The sequence below is a fragment of the Aspergillus mulundensis genome, assembly GCF_003369625.1.
Source record: "Aspergillus mulundensis strain DSM 5745 chromosome Unknown scaffold_0, whole genome shotgun sequence".
In the NCBI taxonomy this organism is placed as follows: Eukaryota; Fungi; Ascomycota; class Eurotiomycetes; order Eurotiales; family Aspergillaceae; genus Aspergillus; species Aspergillus mulundensis.
In genome coordinates, this window is record NW_020797888.1 from 3,266,868 (window position 1) to 3,291,519 (window position 24,652).

The window sequence follows — 24,652 nt, forward strand, 5'->3', positions numbered from 1 at the left end:
GTAGACGGGTTTAGTTCGTTAGGGCACATGGGAATGTCAACATGATAGCACACGCATATAACCAACGCATCAAGGCTGAGAGTTCCTTTACCGAGTCATTACAGAGATAAGCTGTCTGTAACCATCTCAAATAAGGCCGCTTAATCGCTCCGATCCAGTGACACGGTCTTTAACAATCGCAAGAACCCCTCGAAATGACGCCATCCACACGCGTAGATCACCAGAACATCCCAGCCAGTTGCACTGCCTGCCCAGGTGAGTACATCATTACTGCAGCTGACAGTGAAGAATGCATCCAAAGCACTGCATACCTCTGGCGAATAGTATACCCCACTACACCAACACAAGGCTCACCACAAGACAACCGCAGCCGCAGCCCCAAGCACGCAACGATGCATGTCTGATCCTATTCGGTAACCGCGCAGTACCCCCCTTCATACGCGACCTTGGGACCGAATGACGTGCCGTCAGACGATGCGACCTCGTCTTTGTTTATACGCAGCGATCGCCATGTCTGCCGACCACGAAATCAAGCTGGAAACGCTCGAGCCCGACATCCTTTCTTTACGGGGGACCAAATCAGAACCAGGCATAAGAATCAACGAAGCCATGGATACAAACAAAGAGGTTACGCGGCCTCTACTAGAAAGTCACAAGTCATTATCTTACACGGACCTACCAGGCACAGGCACGAGAGCCGGCAAAGACGGGTCCAGACCTCGGGTTGAAGCGCTCGACGCTGAGACCGATTCCGACTCGTCGAATCCATTCGCGGACCCTGAGGTTGCAGAGCGCTATGCGGCGCTCTATGAGAAAGCGCAGTATGAATGTCGGCATGTCTTTGACCCGACCTTGGTCTGGACGAGGGAGGAAGAAAGAAAGATTGTGAGGAAGATTGATGGGAAGGTTTGCTTGTGGGCTGTGCGTGCCTACCACCTCATTCTTTTCTCTGTCCTAAATGATGGACTGGAGCTGAGACGTTCGTACAGTGCGTGATGTTCTTCGGCCTCCAAGTCGACAGGAGCAATCTCATCCAGGCTGTTTCGGATAACATGCTGGATGACCTGGGGTTGTCTACCAACGGTATTTTCTCCCATCACTCGCCATATCCTCTGCTAAGATGTTAGACTACAACGCCGGCAACGTAATCTTCTACCTCTCCTTCCTCCTAGCCGAACTCCCCAGCCAACTCCTCTCCAAAGCCCTAGGCCCAGACCGCTGGATCCCAATCCAGATGTCGCTCTGGTCGCTCGTCGCAATCTCGCAGTCCTGCCTCTCAGGGCGGACCTCATTCTTCTTGACCCGTTCTGCACTGGGCATGCTCGAGGGCGGCTTCATCCCGGATATCGTGCTCTGGCTGTCGTATTTCTATACGAGCCGCGAACTGCCGACGAGACTTAGGTATGGGCCTTATACTTACCATAACAGAAAGAGGAGGTGGTGGCTAATGATGCAGTCTCTTCTGGACTACTCTCTCCGTAACCGAGATCATTGGGTCTTTCCTGGCATTCGGCGTACTGCATATGCGCGGTGTCCTCGGGTGGGCTGGATGGCGATGGCTCTTCCTGATAGAGGGGCTGATCACGCTTGTCGTCGGACTAGCCTCGTTCTTCAAGATGCCTGCGTCGGCGGTGGAAACGAAGACGTGGTTCAGGCCGAACGGGTGGTTCTCTGATCGCGAGGTGCGCATTGTCGTGAATCGCGTGCTGAGGGATGATCCGTCGAAGGGTAACTGCCTCTTGCTACTTGATACTATGGGAGGTAGGGCTAACTACCATGACACAGGAGACATGCACAACCGCGAGGCAATAACCCTCTCCGCGCTCTGGGACTCCTTATGCGACTACGATCTCTTGCCGATTTACCTCCTAGGCTTGGTCGTTTACACCCCCATGGTTCCGATCAAGACGTATATAACCCTCACGCTGAAGAGCGTGGGATTCGATACTGTATTCTCTTCTTCCAAGCCCTACCTCAATCGTTCACTAATTATATGCAGTTTTCCACAAACCTCCTCATAGTCCCGTACAACATAACGCACATCCTCCTCCTGAACCTTCTCACGCACCTCTCGGAGCGTCTCAACGAGCGCGCCCTGGTCTCGTCAATCCAATCCCTCTGGGTCCTCCCCTGCCTCTTAGTCCTGCGATTCTGGCCCAACGCAATGATAAACCCCTGGGGCACGTACGTAGTCATGACAATCTTACTCTCGCACCCATACTGCCATGCGATATTAGTCGGCTGGACGAGCAAGAACTCGAATAATGTGGGAACACGGACGGTGTCCGCGGCGGTTTATAATAGTACGTCGCCTGTCCTTTCTCCTTACCCTTGCCATGCTTAATGGGATTGCTAATTGTTATGGGGTAGTGAGCGTTCAAATGGGCAATATCATCGGCAACAGTATCTTCAGGGATGACGACGCGCCGCTGTATAAACGGGGATACTCGGTGCTGCTGGGGTTGAATGTGCTGGGGATTGCACTCTTGGTTGCGACGAAGGTCTACTATACTAGACGGAATAAGCAGAGGGATGCTGTTTGGGCGCAGATGAGTGAGGTGGTTCGTACAGCCCCGCCTAGCCCTAACTTCCTTGATATACTGATAAGTGATAGGACCGAGAAGCCTACACCAAGAACAGCCCCGAAACAGGGAGCAAAAGGCTTGATTTCCGATTTGCACATTAGCCTGAGCACTTTTAAACATACACACACATATAGTACATTCTAGATCGAACTTGGATACAGCTACAATCCAAACGGATACGTCTCCCCCTCCCCCAGCGCCGTCTTCGGCTGGACCCTCTCCAACGGCTTCACAGCACTCGTGGTATCAAACCACACATACCCATCAAACTGATTCACCAGATCCGCCGCCGAATAATGGCTGACCCGCTCCGTATCCGGCCGGTAAATAACCCCAATGAACCGCTCCAGCCGTCGACTCTCCTTCCCCAGCGCCTCCCTCACCTCCCGACTCATCTTATCCTCCCTCAAATCCAGCAGGAAGCTCTCAACCCCCGTATCATGCGCAACCCGCTCCCACGACTCCCGCATGCTCGGCCTTACATCCATAACCTCCATATCATCGCCCCATTCCGACGCGGCAGCAACAGTCCCCGTGTGCGTCCCGCACCCAATCAGCGCCACGTTCTGCGCCCCAAATACCTCGCGGCACAGCTGCCCGATGTTCACTTCCTTCCGCCGGATTCCCATCGCCGTGTGGCGCGCGTCGCCGCAGTGGCTGTTGTGCGCCCAGACGACGGCCTTGCTGCCCGCCGGCTTATGCTTCATCAGCCGCTTCAGCGTGTCGACCATGTGGCTGTCCCGCAGCGTCCACGAGCCCGCGGAGGAATAGTACATGGCCTTGTAGTAGCGCTCTGCGTCGCGCACGACGTACGCGTTCTGCTCGCTGCTGTGGAATTCCTCGCCGTCGCCGGGGTGCTCGGCGTACTGGAGGCGGTTTTCAAGCAGCGAGCGCAGCATGGCCACGACGCCCTTCTCGCAGTCTTTGAACCCGCGCAGGGCGTCGAGGCCGTAGTCTTGCGGGTGCTCTGTGTATGGGTCCAGACAGCCGTAGCGTCTGCGTGCTTCCTTTGCCATGGATGGGTCGATGTGGTCTAGGTAGGAGATGATTGCTTTCATGGATGTCCCGAGCGAATACAGATCCATGCCGTAGATGCCGACTTTGCGGTCTGCCGGGAGGGAGGTGTTATGGTCGCGGATCCACTCGACGAGATCCTGCATCTCTTTGTTGCGCCACATCCATGTTGGGAAGCGCTCGAAGGCTTCGTCGTCGTTTTCGTCGTGGGCCTCGAGTTCGGCTTTCGAGCGGGACTTTCCGATCCGCGCTTTGTGGCCTGGGCGCTGGCGGACGTAGCGGTCTAGGGCTTCGGCGTCGGGCCAGTCTGCTTCCAGGGCGAGCATTGTGAAGTCGTGGTGGGTGATTAGCCGCTTTGTGATTTCTGCGCGGGCGGCGTAGAACTCGGAGGTCCCGTGGGAGCCGTCGCCCAGGAGGACGAGGCGGTTGTTGGCGAAGGTGTCGAAGGGGGGTGCGAAGGATGGGTCTGTTATGGGCGGGAGGGGGCGGATGGAAGAGCGGAAGAGCGCGGTTAGGTCGGACATTCTGGTGGTTGGGAGGTGGATTGGGAAAGGGTGTTTGAGGGTGTTGTAGAGGGTGTTCAGTCTGTTCATGGCATGGTTTGCTGTTGGTTGTCAGGGTGAGGGATCGTTGGTGTCCTAGTGGCTGTACAAAGTTAGGGTTAGTCAGTGTAGATGTCAGGCCGGTGTCATGATGACTTCATCACTGGCATCCATCAATCAGCACTCATTCACAATCGACATTGTGTAAGAGACTGATGTGTCTGGATATGTAAGAGATGCATCGAATCCGCATCCATCGGGGTATATCCACCCTCCTTCAGCTTCAGTTACCCACCTGCGTCTCTAGCAAACCCATCCTTAAACCACAAACCCACCACTCCATCACAAATAAAGCAATGCAATCCCCCCTCGAAACCTTCACCTCAACCCTCTCAACCCTCTACGGCCCCATAACACCCTCCACCCTCTCACACCCAAACACCTGGACCCCACCCCAAGCCTCGGGCGGGCACAAAGGCCGCTACCTCTGGACCGACGCATTCGGCGTCCTCGCACTACTAACACTACACATCGAAACAAACCGCAATAGCCCCACAAACGCCAGGAACACCCACTACCTAACACTTGCCTCGCGTCTCGTAACCACCGTTCACGACGTCCTCGGGCGCACCCGCGATGGCTCCGCGCTTCTCCCCGGCGCAACAGAGTCCAACTCGCTCGGCGGCGGTCTGCGGATCGGGAAAACCGAGGAAGCAGGCAGCGACGGCGACGGGCAGTACCACCATTACTTGACGCTGTGGATGTTCGCGCTGAACCGGATGAGTCTGGCGAGCGATGACCCAACATACAACGAGCAGGCGATCGCGCTGGCCAAAGCCATCCACGCGCCGTTCTTCGTGAATCGGGCGTCTGAGAACCCGCGCATGGTCTGGAAGATGAGTATGAATTTGTCTAGGCCGTTGGTTGCGAGCGAGGGGAATCTAGATCCCGTCGATGGGTTCGTGATGTTTCGGCTGTTGCAGGCGGCGGATGACCATTTCAGGAATCGAGACGGAGGTGGAGTGCTGAAAGACGAGATAGACGATTATGCGCGCGTCATGAAACGCAAGGGCGAGCATTTCGTCTCTTCGGATCCGCTGGATCTGGGGATGACGATGTGGACTGTGCACTGGGTGATTGAGGAAGAGTGGGCGAGGAGGTTGGCGGATAGGTGTTTTGAGCAGATTTGTATGTTCCCTCCCTTCCTTTAGTTTGGATTTGGGATTTGACGGCGATAGACGAACTGCTCGAGATCCGCCGCTACCTTGACCGCGGCATGAAATACCGGCTTGCGTTCCGCGAGTTCGGGACTGCGCTGGGCCTGCGATGTATGGCTGAGCAGGAATCCGAGAAAGAGAGATCCGGTGATCTGCGGGCGTACGGGGACCAGATTCTCGAGGTTTGGAGGTCGAGGATGGATGGGGCGATCGGCAAGGATGCGACGCCCGAGGATCTCAGGCCCATCACGAGGGTCATGTATGCGGCAGCTTTGATTCCGGGAGGTGCGTCTAACCAAAATCCTATTTAGTATCATAAGGGCACTGGCTGACAGAGCAGCGTTCCAACGGGGATATTTCGGTCCTGAGCCGATCATGTCGTGAAACAAGGCCATGCATTGATGTATAAAATTGTAGTGTACTGTACACGTAGTATACAACCCAAAAATCTATAAGTTATACGCCAGGAATGCCGACAATGTTCCTCCATTGCGACATGCGTCGCGGGAGGAAGTAAATAAGGTATATCGCGCCGAGCGAGATAAGCAGACCGTTCGCCTGAGAGGTTAGCTTGACATCGTTATAACTGAGCCAGCGACATACCTTCTCCAACCACGTATGAAACCAGATAGCCGTCATAAGCAGCATCCACCAACCCAGCCCAATAATCCCAGCAACAAAGCGCAGTGCCCACGTCCGAACCTCATTACCGGATTCTACCTCCACCCAAGTCTTCGCCTTCTCATCCGCATCCGTCTCCGAGGCAGTCGCAGTCGTCGCACTTTCACCCTCCCCCTGCATCATAACCCCAACAGCCTCAAACCCCAACACAGCCGTAACAAGCACAAGCATAAACACATGCCCGCTAACATCATGCCCACCACTCCACTGACCCCCCGCAGCCTTACAAGCAGTCGCCGTCAAATAAGTCCCGAAGTCGTCGACGCGCGCGCCAACAACGCCCTTCTCAACCTCAGCAGCGCGCAGTTCCGCAACCGCATCCCCGCATTTCCCACCGGTTATGACGAAACTCCGATCGATGATCGCCGGCCCGAAGAACCACTGCGTCACGAGGTACCAGGCGAGCGTTGCGAGGGCGTACCGCGAAAGAGCCTGCACTTGGCGGCGCGCGCGGTCGGGCGAGGGGGTGTATGAGAGGAGGAGAGCGCCGAATGCGAGCGTGAACCAGATCCAGCCGATTTTGACGAAGAAGATGTTGAAGATGTTGTCTTTACGGGCGAAGTAGTTTAGCGGGGCGGAGGTTACGGCGGGGTCGTCGGAGAGCGGGGGTTGTGCGACGGGCGAGAGGATGGAGAAGAGGGAGCCCGTTAGGAGGATGTTTGGGTAGATTAGGAGGATTTTTAAGGGTGGGAAGCGTGGTGTTGATGTTGGCGTTGGGGGATCGGAAGGGGGTGGCATTGTGCGTTCTTCTCGGGATCCGATGGCGGCAGTAACAAAAAGGTCTATAAAGAAACAAGGGGTATAACTAGAGGATTAGACGGTAAAGAGAATAGAAGAGAGTAGTTGGTAGGATGGGAGGTTGAGGGAAGAGAGTCAAGGTGACGAAGTTGCGTTGAGGCCGAAGAAGTCGATTTTGGTGCCGATCGGATGACGTCGCTCAGCAACCCTTGGCAGCAGTCAGTTAATATATAAATTACTATTAATTTTAGACAAGCACATACGACCACAGGGTGTGGAGAACAGGGCTTCCCGTCCGCTCAGCCGTACTTAAGCCACACGCCGGCTGGTTAGTAGTATGGTGGGTGACCACATGCGAATCCCAGCTGTTGTATGTTTTTTTCACCAGTTTTTTTTTTTGTTCACTGTACTATGCTTCCCGATCTGACCACTGCACTATTTATTATGATTTCCAAAGCCATTTCTTTCACCAAGCCGATATGGTAGGTCTCAAGACGGTCGGCAGGCATACTAAACCCACAGCGCCGCCAAGGCCTATTGCCCACCGCAAGCCTTACTCTGGACACACTGCGTAAATAATCGTGCGCCAGAGCGTGAACATTGACTGTTTTGAAAGACCGAGCCGGTTAGTGGTTCCCCAATAACCTAGGTTGAAACATCCAGATGATATATATATTTGCCAGACAAAGCTCAAGCACATTGATCTTGTTGGCTCGGTAAGATTATTTATTTATCAAGACATTTGGACAGAGCACTGCATGTGGTATTCAACCCTATGCTTCCCTGACTGAACTCCCCTCCTCGACGTGATGTGGTAGAGGACTATAAGTCATATCTCTCGACACGAGTGCCCCCTCGGTGGCAGCAGTGCTGCTTTTCCTCGCGAAATACCGGCGATGGAAATACTGCACGAAGCCAGGCAGCATCGGGAGGCAGGTGCAGATGATGCCCGTGTTCATCTCGATCATGGTCCAGAGCGTCGCGTTGGTATGAGTGTCTAGGGCAAACGCAGAGTCAGTTGGTCTCTTGAAGTATGGGTAAGCAAGACGTACAATGTGCATCGCTCATATTCATCGTCGCAATGAAGTAGATACGCACTATGCTGGCTATACACACACTACCGTCCCTTGATCAGCACAGAAACAAATGGAATGGAGCAGACTTTATCGAGATACGGCACGATAGGGACGGACTCACAACCCGCCCAACGCAAAAACAAACGACACCGAAACCCTCTGCCTCCGGCCCATCTGCAACCCGCATACCAGAGGCTGTGGAATCACCAGCACAACTAGATCGAGAACCGTGTTCGCGACCCCCATTGTTAGGTAGAACCGGAACGTATTGATCCGTCGGTGTGAAATCCACATCTTCCACTGCGCTTCAATGGGGTCCGTCATGAATATACTCCCGCAGATAACCGAAATCCAGTATGCGGCTATGAAGGCAGCGACGATGTACACTGTCATTTGCAAGGGCCGCGACGTCGAGAAGATCCGAGTGTAAAAGAGGAGGATTGAGATTTTGCACAGGGAGACGCTGGTGTTGTAGAGGATGCTGTTTGGGAGGATGAGTTGCTGGTCGGTCGGTGTGGTTAGAGGATCCATTCTTAGGGGTTGGAAAGTATGGCAGGCTACCAACCTGTAGATAGAAGGCAATGTGTGAAAAGCCATGCTCCCAAGGCTGGTATAACAATCTATCCGCCGCAAGAACTGCAGCAACAATAGTGGTGGCTAGATAGCCGTACGCGAATACTAGGGCTCCGACACAAGCCCAATCATCCCAGCGCACCCCGAGCCGGTTAAGGATCCGTGAAGCAAGACGCAGAATAACGGATAACGAGGCCAGAAGCGTTATTGTTCCAGTAGCTATTGCGATCAGTGTTCGACTGTGGGCAACGGTGTCTGGCTCTGGAGCATGGTGGGATCCCATGGCAACAGCTATGGTATACTTGTAAAACAGAGGACTAAACGAGCGTGGATGACCGAGTCATGAAAAGAAGCTCAGATGGGATCGACCTTCTTTTGCTCGGGGCGCTCAAGGACCATGGTGATACCAACATTTTCCGCCCTCTGTCATTTGTCCATGAATGTCCGATTGTCTTGCTGGTGCTGCAGGCTGCGGTGCATGGATGACCCAATAGCAGATCATCCTACCAGTAATGCATAACGCAAACCCGGGATCGACAAGCCCGTCTTTGAGGCTCTTACTGTCAACACGGAATCTCAACAATATAAAGATCAGCCGAATCTACGCGTTTCGCTCCGATAAAACCGAGGTAGGGTTGGCAGTCCCCCCATCTAGGCACTGATACGGTAGATCCGACAATAGCCCGACGAGTAATTTCAATTGCGACTGCATTATGAGCTGCACCGCATTGCCCCGCTGATAATTATAGCTGCCCAAGAAAGTCCGTGAGTGGAAGATCATACTGGGCTGTGTACCCAGGGTCATCGGAGCGTTGGCGTACATATGCACGAGGAACGGGGATCGGCCCTTTGTTGGTGCTCACTTGTCCGCCGTTGCCGATATCAAATTGCCTTGTTAGGCTATACTTCCACGTAGTGGGTATAAGACATCTGTCCAGCCTAATGAATCCTGAGTACATCGGGCGTTCTTGCGTGGAGGTCGTACTAGCTAGATACCGCTCGAATCAGAAAATCTGGTTCATATGTAGGATTCGTCCTATCCCAAATTCAACTTTCGTACTATTTCTCTCTCGGGCCGATCCTGGGGCAACACTCCATTCTTCAGTAGAAGGTGGTCTCCGGGTCTGAACCCTGGCCAGAAACATGAATGATCACCGAAGATATGAGCGGCCATCGGGGGACGCATTCAAAGGCATTGTGCATATGGGCGCAAAGGAGGCTGCGCAGACGAGGAATTTCTCAACGGCGCCACATTCGCAGAGAAGGGAGCGCATCGCTATGTCTGGGAAATGTGCTGGAAAGTGACGACATGGCTTCCCTGGCTTGAAGGGGAGCTGCATTCGTCAATGCTGGCGCTGTACAGCGGGGTCCTGGCTAAACAAAGGTTAGCGTTACAGGAATGTCAATTCCCCTGGTCTTGCGCAAAGCCCAGGACGCACCTTAGTACGGTAGCAGTATGCCCGGAATGATAATCCAAACGGCTGGACCATGAACAGTCCTTGGACGTGCGGGTGTCTTGATGAATGACTACTTAGGGATCTGGTCGTCGTAAAATGGACGAAAGGGAAAATAAAGTGGCTGAGTATATCAAATGCGAGGAATAAGAAGAGAGAAAAGAGTGTGGAGACACGAAGGACGTTGAGGACCTCACGTGTTTTGGCTTCTACCGTATCATTGCAAGATGGTGGTAGAGAACACAATGAACGTGAAGGATGGAGATTCGAGGCGGAAAAGGTACCTAGTCTAGAGAGACGAAACTAAACAAATGCGATTGTCGCTTTTCCTATACATGGAGCTCCCGGCCGGGGCTTCTGGTTTTCTGGTTGTCTGTGTGATAGGTTCTAAGTAACAATAGGAGAAACAGGAGAGGTAGAAGGGCCCGGCAGACCGAGTTTTTTCATGTTAATTTGTATACTGTTGCACTGTAATCTAAAACACAAAGACAAAGGGGAGGTGGTCAGTATCAACAAATCTTCCCTAGTTATGCATTAAATAAAACTATATAAACGCATTAGCCACCAGAAGTTGCCGAGAAGAAGAGAATCAGTGCCACCATCAGGAAGTGGCTTGAACGCAGAGATCATATCACCCCAGTGACAAAATCTTGAACCCACTCAATGGCTTCACTACAAGCAGGACGAGCAGTCCACCCAGCAGACTCGCCGTCCCGGCAAACATCGCCACTGCCTTATACCCCAGATCCGTGTCCTTCAGAGCACCGCTAACGGGCGGTCCAATCAAGCTTCCCACCGAGGTCCATGCCATTCCCATTCCCATGTATGTTCCTATATCTTTGGGATGCTTTGCGCAATTGGCTAGTGTCACCGTGCCGCCAGATATGATCGCTCCAGAAAAGAAGCCGAACAGCGCGGTGAAGACAATGACGCCAACGTTGCCCTTTACAAACTGCCAGCATAGCGTGAGTAAACCTGTCGTTATCCCTGCCGCGGCAAAGGCGTTGAGCTTGCCGAACTTGTCGGAAAGAATTGCGGGGACGATGCGGCCAGGGAAGGAGGCGGCGTTGAGAATGGCGCTGAGATAGAATGCCAACGTGGGTGTCATGCCTTGTGATATGCCGTAGGAAGGAAGGTAGAAGAGTGGACAGAACATTCCCATGAAAGTGAAGAACGAGCCGACAATAAGTGAAGTGTACCCTGCTTCTTTGAAAGCTCTCAGCAGAAAGAAGCTGCTTTTGCGCGGTGGCACACGAGCCTGGATGGCAGGGCATGAGATGAGAAGAATAGCCAGAGTCAAAAAGGCTTCAATTCGAACGGACCACCCAAAACCGAGATCGGTCTGTGTGAGCAATTGGTTCAGCACAATGGGATGTATGACTCCGCCGATAGAAGCGCCTGCGACTCCCAAGCCCATGGCCACGCCGCGCCTTTTGAAGAAGTATTGCGGCGTCGCAGCCATGGCAGGCGCCATGGTCAGACCCTGTGTAACGCCGCCGAGGATGCCCTGGGCCAGTATGAACTGATAGTATTCCTTGCACAGACTCGTCATGAATATAGTGAATACGAATGCCAGAGCCGGAGGGTAGATGATTTTGCCGCCGTATCTATCGAACAGAGGGCCGCCGACCAAAGCGGCGCTGAAGATGGAGAACGACTGGAGCGAGCCAATCCAGGAGATCGCCGACGCAGTCGAGTTGCGGAGCTGGTTTGCTTCGTAGTAGGCCTGATAAACACTGCAGACGTTAGTTTGATATTCCGTCGACCAGTTTATACGTACCCCCAGGAGTTGATGTAGCCTAGGGTGCAGAACATGACGCCGGCATTTCCCAGCGCCACGCTCCAGGCCTTGAAGCCTCCCTCAGGATAGTCGGGGCTGGTCTCCCCCTCTTTAGGCTGGGTGGGCTCGTCCCTTTTCTCCTCCGAGGTCTGAGTCGATTCGGCCACTTCGGCGACTGGTTGATTCGACATGATGGTAGCCTTTGACCTGAAAGTCTTGTTGTATGAATCAGGATCAAAGGGGTACTGAGTGCAATTTATAAATTGGTTGAGGGAACACAGAGGTACAAAGTCGCCGGGCCAGATCAAGAAGCCGAGCCCGAGCGAATATTCCGCGCCTTAACCCCGTCCCTTCCCTCTTTGTCTCGCCGACACACTCAGAGCTTCAAGACGCTCTTGCTGTCTTTCGAGAGTTAAAGAGTTATGCTGATTAGGTACGACTGTTTCCCGACCACGTTCATGTCTGTTGCCTCCTGCCTTCCGCTTGGGCAGCGTTACCTCAAGCCCCTTGTGTTCCCTCGCAATGCCAGCCGCGACACCCATTTGGAGGCACCCAGTGTGCTGTCCAAGTTCTAAATGTATTCGCACTTCGGATTGAATCTGCCCATAAAGCCGAGCATGGATCCTTGTTCGAACATCGGACTTACTCGCCGCTCGACCACTCCAGCAACCGCCGTACGGCGTTGAAGAGAAATTGTGATCCACAAGTCTTTGGCATTTGATGTATAGACCAATGAATCCTTGACCAAGAAGTGTTCAGGAAACTGATATATGGGAGGTTAGTAACTTCAATGTGCATGAATCGAATACTAACAATTCTCCTCATAGTCAAATTGAGCTGCTTTGTTAAAAGCTCTCAACGACAAACCAAAACGCAATTCCAACTCAATCCATAATCAAGCGCAAGAACAATCAACATACAACCCGAGGACTGATCAAGCCCCCGCAACGGCACTAGCAACCTCGACGGCCGTCTCAATGGCCCCTTCATTTGCCATCTTCACCGCATAAATGCTAACAAGCAGGACCTCAACAAAGAAGTCATCGAAGCCCCCATGCAGCTGAAGTTCGCGATCCTTCCCACCAACAAACTTCTTCCACGTCCCGACACTGCTCTTCTCACGACTCTTATCGTACGTTGCAAGGACATTCTTGCTCTCATCTTTCAACCACATCTTACTCGTCAGGTGATCTTCGTCCGTATACCACTTGAACACTCCCCTTCCAGGCAGCTCGATCTTAAAGCTTGACCCCATCGGCGACTCCTTGAGCACGTATGTCGTTCCGCGGACAGTCAGGTCATATTTGCTGCTAAAGGTATGCGATTTCACTTCACCGACTAGGGCAACGGGGTTATTCGGGTCGGCCCCCCGGGCAAGGACGTAATCAGCTTTGGAAGTTTTGGGGGATGAGGTCAGACTGTAGAGCGGTGGGGAGTTGATGGGAGCGCCGGCGGGGTGTATGAATATTACCTTATGCGTGCTGGGCGATTGTCGCAGGACTAGGCTCTGCGGGCCACGGTGTAGAGATGGTGTGAGGCCTGAGGAGGTTATGTGGTGAGGTGCTGGGGCTGGGACATTGCCTTGGTAATGGGAGTAACCGGTGCGGCTATATTGGTTGTGAGGTTTTTCGTTCGGATAGCGGTTTTGATGCCCAGGTACGGGTATCTCGCCATGAGCGTTGCCGTTGCTCGGTCCGTATCCATATCCATTGTGGTTTTCGTAGCTGGGTGGTGGAGCATTATAGTCAAATCCATAGCCATATCCAGGACCGGTTGTTGATTGAGCTGGAGGGCCAGTGGTGTAGCCGTAACTGGGGCCGTGTTGAGGGAGAGGTGCTTGTGGTTGTGGGTTTGGATGTTGAGGATAGCTGTAACCGTAGCCATACCCTGGCCCTTGGAACCCTGTTCCTCTGTTCTTTTCAAAGCTGTCATACATCGTATCTAGATAGTAGAGTGTCAAAAGAAAGTGAGTTGGTAATAAAGGTAGGCATCCGTCTGCCTTTATAGACACCCTACAGCAGAACGCAGCTGAAGGAAACCGAACTAAGATTACTCTAAACCATCTAATCAGCAGCGGCGTCTGACAGATTTCTGGGTAATCCATTCCAAGCTGAATGATCAGCCCAGGCCCCCACTGACAATCTGACATCCCCCAGGCGGCGGGTAGCGCCAGAAACGGTCTAGGGCTGAGGCGACCCAGGCTTGGCTACCTGGGCTGAAGGCCTTGGCGGGTGCAAGGCTGAGATCGATCTGCTGGCTGGGGTCTTGGTCTGTTTGAGGAGGAGATTTCCGAGATGGGTAACCACTGAGTAGACCAGACCGTTGGAATTGCTCTTGATGATTGGGCTGTGTCGATGCCTTTGGATAGAATTCATACATCGACGGTTAGATCCGATCCGATCCATATACCAGGTATTCAGGAATTTCAGGTACTGCTCAAAAGCGTTGGGATATTGGGTCCCATTGGAGATACAAGTGAAATATCGCGATGAGAGAATCACATGGCAAGTTCTTAGAGTACCGGGAGCCTCTCATCTGCAAACTTACTTGCCCATTCAACATCGCAGCACATGCACTTTTCCACGAGGAACCGGAATGAATGCCCGCAGAACGCTAATTCGAAAACTTGGACTCTTGGGGCACTTTGAGAACAAAAATAGTGCATCGGCATTCTTGTCGTTCATGGCTGTAGCCAACCGGCTGCTAGCCTTGGTCCTAACCGCCGGTTTGTCTGGAAGAGACAATACTGACGGCAGAGGGGCTGGTCGGAAGTCAGTCTCTGATAGAATTATGTATTGTCGGGGCCTTGTTCCTCACCAGTCGGGAACCTTCTCCTTCTGAGTCACTGGACCTGGGCAAGTCATGTACTTTTCAGGACCAAGTTCCTACCTTCTTTCACCTCTCTTCCCTCTTTATCATCGGATATACAAGAGACTGAAATCTATGAGCATCTATCAAGCCACGAAGATAGAAGATCCTCACAACATGCAGCGATTTATCATTATAAGAGAATCTGCGGACTCCGCGGCCTGGACTATCTCGCTCGACGAGTTCGTGCTGTACTCCGCCCGATGCCCCGGGGAAATGTTCGATATGATTGAGGCTACGCAAATGCGACAGCAGGCTCGAATCACAGAACTGGAAGACAGACTCGCGAAGCAAGAGCAAGCGTTTCAGGGCACTGGTGGAGAGAGCACATATTCGCCAAAAGATCTGTCATATGCCAAAGACTTGTCGCAAAGCAAGACCATACAGCTAGGAGAGTCGTCAGGCCAAGTAGGAAAAGAGAACGGAAGGAGAAGTTGCCAGCCTGACGAAACTCACGAGCAGTTGGACGACCGGACGTCAGGCGTCCAGGAACCGTCCTGCGACAGGGCCGAGGCCGAGGAGGACCAGCACCATGCACGTATAATGGTGGAAGTCTCGCGTACATGCGAACAGATGTTGCCAAGGATTGAGGAGCTCAAGCGTGGGCTCGCTGATATGGCATCCGAAGATTACGACATGTTCACTGGCAAGAAGGACGCCCTCGCGGAGATGGCAAGCCTTGAAGACCGGATGAAATCCTGGATGACGGGGGTGACAGAAGAAGTAAATGATCTGAAAGGCAGATTAGAGCGGTTGAAGGATCAACACCAGGATATGCTCTGGAGAATCTGGACTGTCAATCCCGAGCTTGATTCCAGAACATTGCAAAACGGGCTGGAACGTGCATCTGACAACTCAGAACCCCCGGAGTGTCCCGAGGACAAGTCCACCAATATTAGGCCTCCTCGCGCAAACAGCCAGGCTCCTATGCACCCATTCTGTGACCGACCCTAGTCTGATGGGATGGGAGAGTGTGAACAAATCTCCAACATCTTCGAATCTCAGGCTGACGAAGGCACGCAAGCGGGTCAAAAGGCGTTAATGGGCACATTGAAAAATGGTTAAGTTGTCATTCGGCGTTAGACGCAATCCTGCAGGCAGTTGATCGACATTGCTGAAAGTTGCTTGAAACTGAAGAAAAATGGGCCTCGAGACTGAAAGACCAAGTCCAGGCTTTGAGAGACAGTTAGGATAAACCAGCTCATACTAGTCTGAATTTCATAGTTTTCCAATTGGGACTTCGTCCTGTAATTCCTAGAAGTAAGATAAGCCAGCCTCTGGACGTTCTTGTTAGATATTATTGGATCAGTTCCAGTGGTTAACCTGGAGATGGTTGACATCCGGATATATCCGTCCTAAAAAACATATCAATAAGCCTATCATCTTGCGGGCTACTCTTGAGAGTCCTAAGAATTGATTGTTATTTCGGCATTAATGTTGCTTGTACTCCGTAAGTCTGATGAGCGGCTGTGTCCTTTAATTGTTGGTTGCAACTTGTTGGGGGAGGCCAGGTCTTGGTGTTGAGAAGAGTGGGTGGCCGTAGCAGCTCCAGTGCGTGTGCACAACCTGCAATCTGCATGTCATCACAAACCGAACTCCGGCTTTCCACCTCCTTCTGACCATCGCCGCCCGACAAGTCATCACTACTTTCTTGCGGCATGGGGTCCGTGTTGTCCGTTTGCCTTCTGAGACAGCTGTACTTACTACTGACAGATCGAGTCCTTGCGGATCTCTGATTCCGACCGAGTCGACGAAACCATGTTCACGTCCTTCACGGGCAACTCGCGCCGCCCACGGCAGGTGAACCTCTCTGGCCGCACCAACAACCCCTTCGCCGCATACCCATCCGGAAGACAAAATCCTCACGGCTCCGGTCCTCAGAGTTCCCTTGCGATTGCACAGCAGGAGCGACAACTCCGACAACTCGAACGAGATCGATTAGGGGCGAGCCGAGTCGTTCAGCGCACATGGAGGGGCTATCGGAGCAGGAAGATAACGCGAGGGAAGTGGCGGGCGGAATGGGACGCCATCGAATATGCAAGGACCGCTTCACTGCCTTTATTCGATGACCTTGCAAAGCAGCAGAGCCCCACACTGCAACCGGCCGCTCCGTTTGACTCTGCCGCCGCGTGTCTGTCCCAGCTACGGCTCTTGGTCCAGTTTATTGAGCCTTGGAATGGCGGGGACATCGTTCGCTTGGTATACTTTTCGGATGCGTTTCAGAGAACACTACATGAGGTGCCGTCCCTGGCGACGGAGGGCGAATGGACGATGCTCCTGAAGCGGCTGGCCGAGATGACCTTGCGTGTCTTGCAGTCGGCGATTTCACCAAGCATGCCTGCCTTTGCTATCGGTCAGCACCTGCAGCTCCTGAAATTTCTCACAGATCTTATCCCGAAACAGATGGCGCGGCTTGCACGGGAATATTACTCTACCATGGCTAATCTCACGAAGAACTATAATTCGATATCCAGCCGGTCGCCTCTATCCAAAACCGATCTTGCTCAGAGTGTTCTTACCTTGTTATTACCTATTACCTCCGAGACGCTTACTGCCTACGAGTGGTTTGCTAGGAGCTACTTGACCCTCCCCGACCTGTTGGAAACTCTCGGATCGCTAGATGTCTTGGCGAGCAATATCAACTACAAACTGTTGACGTCCGCGTTGGCGCCTCTGCTCCTCAGTTATAGCCAGGGCTCCGATGGCGTGGATTCCCGACTTTGGATGCTGGCTTATTTCATATTCTTTCACAGATATGCCTTAGGAAGCCAGGCCACGCATCATACTTTAGACCTTGGATTTGTAAAAGTCGTCTCAGCACTGCTAAACTCGACGGTGCTGCAAATCTCCCGCGTCTTGGAGGCCGAGGAGTCTGCGGAGCTTGACGACGATAACAAAGGAGCATATTTGCATCCCTTTATCAAGGATCAGCTGTTTAGCCTGGTCAATCAAACAAGTATAACTGGTCTGCTCTCGCAACTGCAGCCCACTCATTTGTCACAAAGTGAACTTGCGGATTCCGACTCCGGCGCCTCCACTGAAGCTAGGAACTTGGCTCATTACGCCTTGACGCTTCTACGGGTCTTCCCCCGGCGAGGTGACGATATCCGCATGTGGCTGTACCTGGGCTCAGCTAGCTCAGGAGATCAGGCGGGTGGGCAGATTCCAGCTATCAAATACTTCTGGCAGGCGTCGCGCTCTAGCAAGGTATTTGCCGCTATCAGCCGTGACTCCACTGGGGTTTTACCCTTGTTGAAGCCGGTTGAATCAAACTCCAGTCAGGACGACAGAGACCAGGAATGGACTATCATTCTTCTTTTCCTCGAGTTGTATACCTTCGTGCTCAAGGTCATGGACGACGATGAGTTCTTCTCGAGCGGTTCTTCATTTACCGCCTCTTCGAACGCGCGTATATCTTGGACTAGAGAGAGCGCCCTGCCTCTTAATGATGTTCAAGAAATGACAATCTTCCTCAAGAATCTCGCGTTTACTCTTTACTGGAACTCGGCGGACTTGACGGAGAATGAAACGGTTCAAGATAGCGGCGGAATCCGAAATTACTTCAGCTCGATATCGGCACCACTGGATACAGTAGCAAGCGTCCGGGATATAGAACACAAGAACAAGGACAAGGGATTGCCTGGAGTGACGGGAATTCCGCTAGATTATTTCAAGGGCCTTGTCACTGGTCTCCTGAGGATGGTCCATGAGCGCGACTCGCGAAGAAAGTTTCTTCCCGACGGCCACTGGCTGATGACCAGCCGCTTCAACATGGAAGGCTTTATCCCCGCTGTTGTCGCGGAAGAAGAGAGCAGACATCAACTGGAGGACGAGGACGAAGAAGATCAGGATGACTTGATGACGGACGACTTCGATGAGCCGTCTCTTGGGCTTGTTGGGACCGGGCGCGCACAGCAGGCGCGACGGATTGAAGCTCTGAGGCGCCGCCAGCAACAAGCTACTCGTCGAAAACAGTTGGAGGCTGTGGCCCCTCGACTAGAGATCCTGAAGAACATGCCGTTCTTCATTCCATTTGCCACCCGGGTACAGATATTTCGCCAGTTTATCTACCGCGACCAACTGCGCCGAAGGCACGGGTTTATCGATCCCGATTCCTGGCGGATGTCGGTGGCACAGGCTTCCATGGGCCGTTTGACTGATATGCGCTCGACGATGCAGGATATCCTCAGTCGTCATCACGCCAACATTCGCCGCGAAAGTTTATTCGACGACGCGTTTGAGCAATTCTATGAGCTTGGAGAGGCCCTCAAGGAGCCGATACAGATCACTTTCATTGACAAATTCGATGCCCCAGAAGCGGGGATTGATGGCGGCGGTGTTACCAAAGAATTCCTCACCAGTGTCACCAATGAGGCGTTCAAGTCTACAGTTGGTCTGCGCTTGTTCGAGGAAAACGATCAACATTTGCTCTATCCTAGCCCTGTTGCCGTTGAACAACGGAAGGAAAATCTGCGACACCTGGGGTTGAAGGAAAACACACCTGAGTGGAATGACCACGTCCGTGACTTGCTCCGACGGTATGAATTCCTGGGACGTGTTATCGGAAAATGTCTCTACGAAGGGATCCTGGTCGATGTCAGTTTCGCGCCTTTCTTCCTACTGAAATGGGCGTTGACGGGTGGAATGAGTTCTGCTCAACGCGAGACGGCATACCGAGCCAACCTCAACGACTTGCAGGACCTGGATAAAGGACTCTATCAAGGCTTGGTACGTAATTGTTCCTCATAAAATGCTCTTTACTAATTTCTATCCAGCTACAATTGAAGAACTACCCCGAAGACGTGGAAGACTTTTCGCTAAATTTCACCGTGACCGACACAATACCCTTGCCAGGCGGAGGCAAGCGCACTATCACTCGAGACCTGAAGAACAACGGCTCAGACACCGCCGTCACCAATCAGAACCGCTTGGTGTACATATCATATATCGCACGCTACCGGCTCCAAGTACAGCCGGCTTTGCAGACCAACGCCTTCCTACAAGGCCTGGGACAAATTATCCAACCTTCGTGGCTTTCCATGTTTAACCAGTCCGAATTGCAGACGCTGGTCAGTGGCGAATCGGGCGACATTAATGTTCAAGACCTCCGAAGGAACACATCGTACGGTGGTCTCTACGTCATTGGCGACGACAAAGAAGAGCATCCGACAATCAAGCTCTTTTGGGAAGTTATGGACCAAATGACCAACGAGGAGCGGCGGAACGTGCTTCGCTTTGTGACCTCGACGCCACGTGCCCCATTGTTGGGGTTCAGCCATTTGAACCCCCGCTTCAGTATCCGGGACTCAAGTGAGGACGAGGAGCGGCTTCCTAGTACAAGTACTTGTGTTAATCTGCTGAAACTGCCGCGGTATAAGAGCGCGAGCACTCTGCGGGAGAAGCTGCTGTACGCGGTGAATTCTGGGGCAGGATTCGACCTCAGCTAGTATTATAGACTACAGACACCAATGGACATACCAGTAGTTCTAGTCAACTGCTCCTACTATAAGAGTCGACTGTCCGATAAGGAACTTAAGGAAGCCACGCCTGAGGACCGAGGTAGCCCTTAAAGCGGCCGCAGATTAGCCGAGAGCGGACTAGCGCCACTGGAGAGCCAGAGAACAGCGGGTATTCGTATACTGCCGACACATTTAGTGTCGGAATGAGTTTTAGTGCCTCACGTGCCCGTGTAATCAAGCTGTTCCAGTTTGTATGGTAAATGACATACAAACGCGAACAGAGGCCTTCAGGGCGCACTTGCTTGAAAATCGCTAAGTCCGCGCTGAGGTGCAGGTACATCGATTTCTATGAGATCTCCCACACAAATCGATGTACCCGTACCTTACTGGCAAATTTAATAATAAAGACCTTTGAGAACTCATTTTTGAAGTTATTTTGAGGCGCAGTAAACGCGTTTTTTGACTGTAGATTGGTGTTGAAGGCCACCAACGCGCTGGTACCTGGTTTTCTATAGAGAATTGCATACAAATCGAAGTACCTGTATTCGTGAAGCTATTCAGAGGTCTATCCGCGTGGTGTTTGGCTAGGAATAAGGCCGTCGACGCGTTGGCAAGGCTGTCAGCGCGTTGGTGAGGCCGTTGACGTGCTGGTACTTGGTTTTCTATAGAGAATCGCATATAAATCGATGTACCTATATTTGCGAAGCTATTCAGAGGTCTATCTGCGTGGTGTTCGGCTAGGAATAAGGCCATCGACGCGTTGGCAAGGCCGTCGACGCGCTGGCAAGATTATGGAGGTGCAGATACTTGGTTTTCTATAGAGAATTGCATATAAATCAATGTACCTGTATTTTCGAAGCTATTCGGAGGTCTATTAGCATAGAAATTGGCTTGGTAGGTGGTGGGCTTACCTGGTTGGGGTGTGTAGAGGAATACGCGCCTGGTTTTGTTGTGGCTTTTGTTTATATAGGGGCTTCCATATAAAGTATAGCTTGATTTAAACGAAGCACGTGTACGGAAGCTTCGAACCTCACGTGCCGCTCCCTTTTTGATTGTACTCCTACCTTTGCAAGCTTGTAGTGCCATGAAATCGCAATAAAAATTAAAATAAAGTACAAATATTGAAAGCGCGAGGTTAGTTTTGCTTTATATAAGTTTCTTTAGTATCTAAATCCATGAAGTTCTGGAGTTATTCACTGTTTTAGTAAATGGTCGATATCTGACGATGAGATATATATTTGAATATGGTGGTACCGTAGTTGACTCCGAAGTCCGAATTCTGCCAAATCGGCGCTTACCGCCCCTTGTAACTTATCGATTCTCACCATTTTACCTTGCAAAACTCGATATATTGTGCGGTACATTGATTTATATGCAGTTTGCCATATAATATGATGTACCTGCACAACATCTATACTTTTTTAAATCGCTACCCTATCGCTGCGCGGCGCGCGCAGCGAACATAGTTCGAGAAGGCGTCTGTTCTGAAATGTATGGGATGTATCATACAAAGATGAACGAATTAATTACTTACGAGTGGTGGGCCGTTTGTGTGGGGGGGTGTCGGCAGTATACGAATATCCGAGAACAGCAGCGAAAAGCAGAAAAAAATGAAAAAACTCTCCCCGATCGGGCGGACCGCCTTCAGTCTTGAGTTTTTTTTGTCGTCTGCCTCTCTTTGATCTTCCCTCCTCCTCCTCCTCCCCTCCTCAAAGATCCTCTTCCCTTTCATTCTTCTCCTGCCATCCTCCCTTTTTTTCGACTTCTATCGGAAAAAAAACTTCAAAAAAAACCCGGAAAACGAAAAAAAAAGTTAAATATCCAAACCTCCCCTTCGGATTCTCTTATCAGAATCTATATCTCTCGACTGTGCTGTGTGTGCGTCTGTGTGGTAGAAATCCCGTCTCTGCCGCTTTTACCTCATTCCTCGTGATCGCGTCTCTTCGCATCGCCAATCCTCCAATTCGACTCTTCTCTATCCTCCTATCTCGTCTCTCGAGCTTCACCGAGTTCGTACGTCTCCCGTCCTGCTGTTCTGACTGTGTTGAGTTGTGCTTGCGTGCGTTCGTCTTTCGCGACCGCCTTTGCTTCCCCTCCTCTCACTGTGGGATCCTGAGAAAATCTGATTTGCGCATGCTACATGCGTTCAGTATATGTTCTTTGGAAAGATATCCTTATCTTTAGTCCTCTCGTTGTTTCAGCTTGGTCTTTGACATCATAGCTTTGGTATCGCGGACTGAGAGAATGATTGATTTTGTGCTCCGGCTGGCTCTCTGGAACAGTGTCTTTCAGACAATCTTTAAGAGATCTGTGCTAACGCTCTTCGTCTCCCGCAGTAATCTCTCAAAATGTCTGCCGAAGCTTCTACCACCCCCGCTCCCGTCGAGAACACCAACGGCACTCCCGACAACGCCGCTGCCCCCGAGGTTACCGCTGTCGAGGCCCCCGCTGCCAATTCCCAGCCTCACTCGGCTTCTCTCTATGTCGGTGAGCTCGACCCCTCCGTGACGGAGGCCATGCTCTACGAGCTGTTCTCCTCCATCGGTCAGGTCGCTTCCATCCGTGTCTGCCGTGATGCCGTCACCCGCCGCTCTCTCGGCTACGCCTACGTCAACTACAACGATACCGCTCACGGTGAGCGCGCTCTTGATGAGCTCAACTACACTTTGATCAAGGGCAAGCCTTGCCGTATCATGTGGTCTCAGCGTGACCCCGCTCTGCGCAAGACTGGCCAGGGCAACGTTTTCATCAAGAACCTGGACAACGCCATTGACAACAAGGCTCTGCACGACACCTTTGCCGCCTTCGGTAACATTCTCAGCTGCAAGGTCGCTCAGGATGAGTTCGGTGTCTCCAAGGGTTACGGTTTCGTTCACTACGAGACCGCCGAGGCTGCCAACAACGCCATCAAGCACGTTAACGGCATGCTTCTGAACGATAAGAAGGTCTTCGTTGGCCACCACATCTCTAAGAAGGACCGCCAGAGCAAGTTCGAGGAGATGAAGGCCAACTTCACCAACATCTACATCAAGAACATCGACCCGGACGTTGAGGACGATGAGTTCCGCAAGCTGTTCGAGAAGTTCGGTGACATCACTTCCGCCACTCTGAGCCGTGACTCTGAGGGCAAGAGCCGTGGTTTCGGTTTCGTCAACTTCTCCACCCACGAGAGCGCGCAGGCCGCCGTCGAGGAGATGAACGACAAGGAAGTCCGCAGCCAGAAGCTCTACGTTGGCCGTGCCCAGAAGAAGCACGAGCGTGAGGAAGAGCTCCGCAAGCAGTACGAGGCTGCCCGCATGGAGAAGGCCTCCAAGTACCAGGGTGTCAACCTCTACGTGAAGAACCTCACTGATGACGTTGATGACGAGAAGCTCCGCGAGCTGTTTGGTCCTTACGGTACCATCACCTCCGCGAAGGTCATGCGCGACAATTCCCCCGCTGAGCCTACCACTCCTGAGGCTGAGACCAAGGAGACTGCCAACAAGGAGAACGAGAAGGCCGCCGAGGGTGAGAAGGAGGAGCCCGCCGCTGAGGAGAAGGAGGGTGAGCAGAAGTCCGAGAAGAAGCTCCTCGGAAAGAGCAAGGGCTTCGGTTTCGTTTGCTTCAGCAGCCCCGACGAGGCCTCCAAGGCTGTGACAGAGATGAACCAGCGCATGGTCAACGGCAAGCCCCTCTACGTCGCCCTTGCTCAGCGCAAGGATGTCCGCCGCAGCCAGCTCGAGGCCAGCATCCAGGCCCGCAACAACATCCGCCAGCAGCAGGCTGCCGCCGCTGCCGGTATGGGTCAGGCCTACATGGCCCCCGCCGTCTTTTACGGTCCCGGCCAGCAGGGCTTCATTCCTGGTGGTCAGCGTGGTGGGATGTTCCCTCCCCAACCCGGTATGATGATGGGCATGCCCGGTGGTCGTCCTGGTCAGTACCCCGGTCCTTTCCCTGGCCAACAGGGTGGTCGTGGTGTCGGCCCCAACCAGCAGATTCCTCCCAACTTCCAGGGTCTTCCCATGGGTATGCAGGGTCCTGGTATCCCTAACGGCATGGGTTACCCCATGGTTCAGGGTGGTCAGTTCGGCGGCCGTGGCCGTGGCCAAGTTCCCGGTATGGGCGGTCCTATGCGCGGTGGCTACGGTGGTGGCCGTGGTGGTGTTCCCCTCGGTGGACAGATGCGCCCTGGCCAGGGCGGTCGTGGTCAGGCCCCGGGTCAGCCCGGACCTGAAGCCGCCCCCGCTGGTGGTCTCACCGCTCAGGCTCTTTCCGCCGCCCCTCCCCAGCAGCAGAAGCAGATGCTCGGTGAGGCTCTGTACCCCAAGATCCAAGCCGCTCAGCCCGAGCTGGCCGGTAAGATTACCGGTATGCTTTTGGAGATGGACAACACTGAGCTCCTCGGCCTGTAAGTTTATCCTAACCATCGCTTCTGCAAGACAACACTAACCTGTAAACAGTCTCGAGGATGAGGAAGCTCTGCGCGCCAAGGTCGACGAGGCCCTTAGCGTTTATGACGAGTACATGAAGAACAAGTCCGACGAGCCCGCTGCTGAGAAGCCCAAGGAGGCCGCTCAGGAGGCTCCCGCTGAGGAGAACAAGGCGTAAATGCGTCTACATTCTACCATGTCGGAATTTTGTCCCACGTTCTATTTTTGATGACATGACCCATTGAATTAACGATTC

At 52.7% G+C, this 24,652-nt stretch overlaps 10 protein-coding genes across 10 annotated transcripts; 5 read left to right on the forward strand and 5 right to left on the reverse strand.

Moving 5' to 3' along the window:
* Window positions 1-510: 510 nt before the first annotated feature.
* Window positions 511-2,686, forward strand: DSM5745_00814 (uncharacterized protein; the record flags this gene model as incomplete). The annotated part of the gene is made up of 8 exons (XM_026742830.1): window positions 511-906; window positions 990-1,083; window positions 1,128-1,401; window positions 1,457-1,728; window positions 1,786-1,949; window positions 2,000-2,303; window positions 2,371-2,561; window positions 2,615-2,686. The coding sequence occupies 8 exons, from the start codon at window positions 511-513 to the stop codon at window positions 2,684-2,686; spliced, it is 1,767 nt and encodes a 588-aa protein (XP_026608675.1).
* A 60-nt stretch (window positions 2,687-2,746) lies between these two features.
* DSM5745_00815 (putative erythromycin esterase) lies at window positions 2,747-4,192 on the reverse strand (the record flags this gene model as incomplete). The annotated part of the gene is made up of 1 exon (XM_026742831.1): window positions 2,747-4,192. The coding sequence occupies one exon, from the start codon at window positions 4,190-4,192 to the stop codon at window positions 2,747-2,749; it is 1,446 nt and encodes a 481-aa protein (XP_026608676.1).
* Window positions 4,193-4,497: 305 nt separating this feature from the next.
* Window positions 4,498-5,742, forward strand: DSM5745_00816 (uncharacterized protein; the record flags this gene model as incomplete). The annotated part of the gene is made up of 3 exons (XM_026742832.1): window positions 4,498-5,329; window positions 5,380-5,643; window positions 5,699-5,742. The coding sequence occupies 3 exons, from the start codon at window positions 4,498-4,500 to the stop codon at window positions 5,740-5,742; spliced, it is 1,140 nt and encodes a 379-aa protein (XP_026608677.1).
* Window positions 5,743-5,814: 72 nt separating this feature from the next.
* DSM5745_00817 (putative inositol phospholipid biosynthesis protein Scs3) lies at window positions 5,815-6,777 on the reverse strand (the record flags this gene model as incomplete). Its single annotated transcript, XM_026742833.1, has 2 exons — window positions 5,815-5,916; window positions 5,962-6,777. 2 exons carry the CDS (start codon window positions 6,775-6,777, stop codon window positions 5,815-5,817), a joined length of 918 nt encoding a protein of 305 aa, XP_026608678.1.
* Window positions 6,778-7,550: 773 nt separating this feature from the next.
* DSM5745_00818 (uncharacterized protein) lies at window positions 7,551-8,709 on the reverse strand (the record flags this gene model as incomplete). Its single annotated transcript, XM_026742834.1, has 4 exons — window positions 7,551-7,774; window positions 7,830-7,894; window positions 7,975-8,354; window positions 8,419-8,709. 4 exons carry the CDS (start codon window positions 8,707-8,709, stop codon window positions 7,551-7,553), a joined length of 960 nt encoding a protein of 319 aa, XP_026608679.1.
* Window positions 8,710-10,511: 1,802 nt separating this feature from the next.
* Window positions 10,512-11,851, reverse strand: DSM5745_00819 (MCT family MFS transporter; the record flags this gene model as incomplete). Its single annotated transcript, XM_026742835.1, has 2 exons — window positions 10,512-11,616; window positions 11,661-11,851. 2 exons carry the CDS (start codon window positions 11,849-11,851, stop codon window positions 10,512-10,514), a joined length of 1,296 nt encoding a protein of 431 aa, XP_026608680.1.
* A 743-nt stretch (window positions 11,852-12,594) lies between these two features.
* DSM5745_00820 (uncharacterized protein) lies at window positions 12,595-13,596 on the reverse strand (the record flags this gene model as incomplete). Its single annotated transcript, XM_026742836.1, has 1 exon — window positions 12,595-13,596. The coding sequence occupies one exon, from the start codon at window positions 13,594-13,596 to the stop codon at window positions 12,595-12,597; it is 1,002 nt and encodes a 333-aa protein (XP_026608681.1).
* Window positions 13,597-14,645: 1,049 nt separating this feature from the next.
* Window positions 14,646-15,482, forward strand: DSM5745_00821 (uncharacterized protein; the record flags this gene model as incomplete). Its single annotated transcript, XM_026742837.1, has 1 exon — window positions 14,646-15,482. One exon carries the CDS (start codon window positions 14,646-14,648, stop codon window positions 15,480-15,482), a length of 837 nt encoding a protein of 278 aa, XP_026608682.1.
* An 804-nt stretch (window positions 15,483-16,286) lies between these two features.
* On the forward strand, window positions 16,287-19,975 carry DSM5745_00822 (HECT-type E3 ubiquitin-protein ligase; the record flags this gene model as incomplete). Its single annotated transcript, XM_026742838.1, has 2 exons — window positions 16,287-19,256; window positions 19,304-19,975. The coding sequence occupies 2 exons, from the start codon at window positions 16,287-16,289 to the stop codon at window positions 19,973-19,975; spliced, it is 3,642 nt and encodes a 1,213-aa protein (XP_026608683.1).
* A 2,360-nt stretch (window positions 19,976-22,335) lies between these two features.
* On the forward strand, window positions 22,336-24,574 carry pab1 (polyadenylate-binding protein; the record flags this gene model as incomplete). The annotated part of the gene is made up of 2 exons (XM_026742839.1): window positions 22,336-24,374; window positions 24,427-24,574. 2 exons carry the CDS (start codon window positions 22,336-22,338, stop codon window positions 24,572-24,574), a joined length of 2,187 nt encoding a protein of 728 aa, XP_026608684.1.
* Window positions 24,575-24,652: the final 78 nt, after the last annotated feature.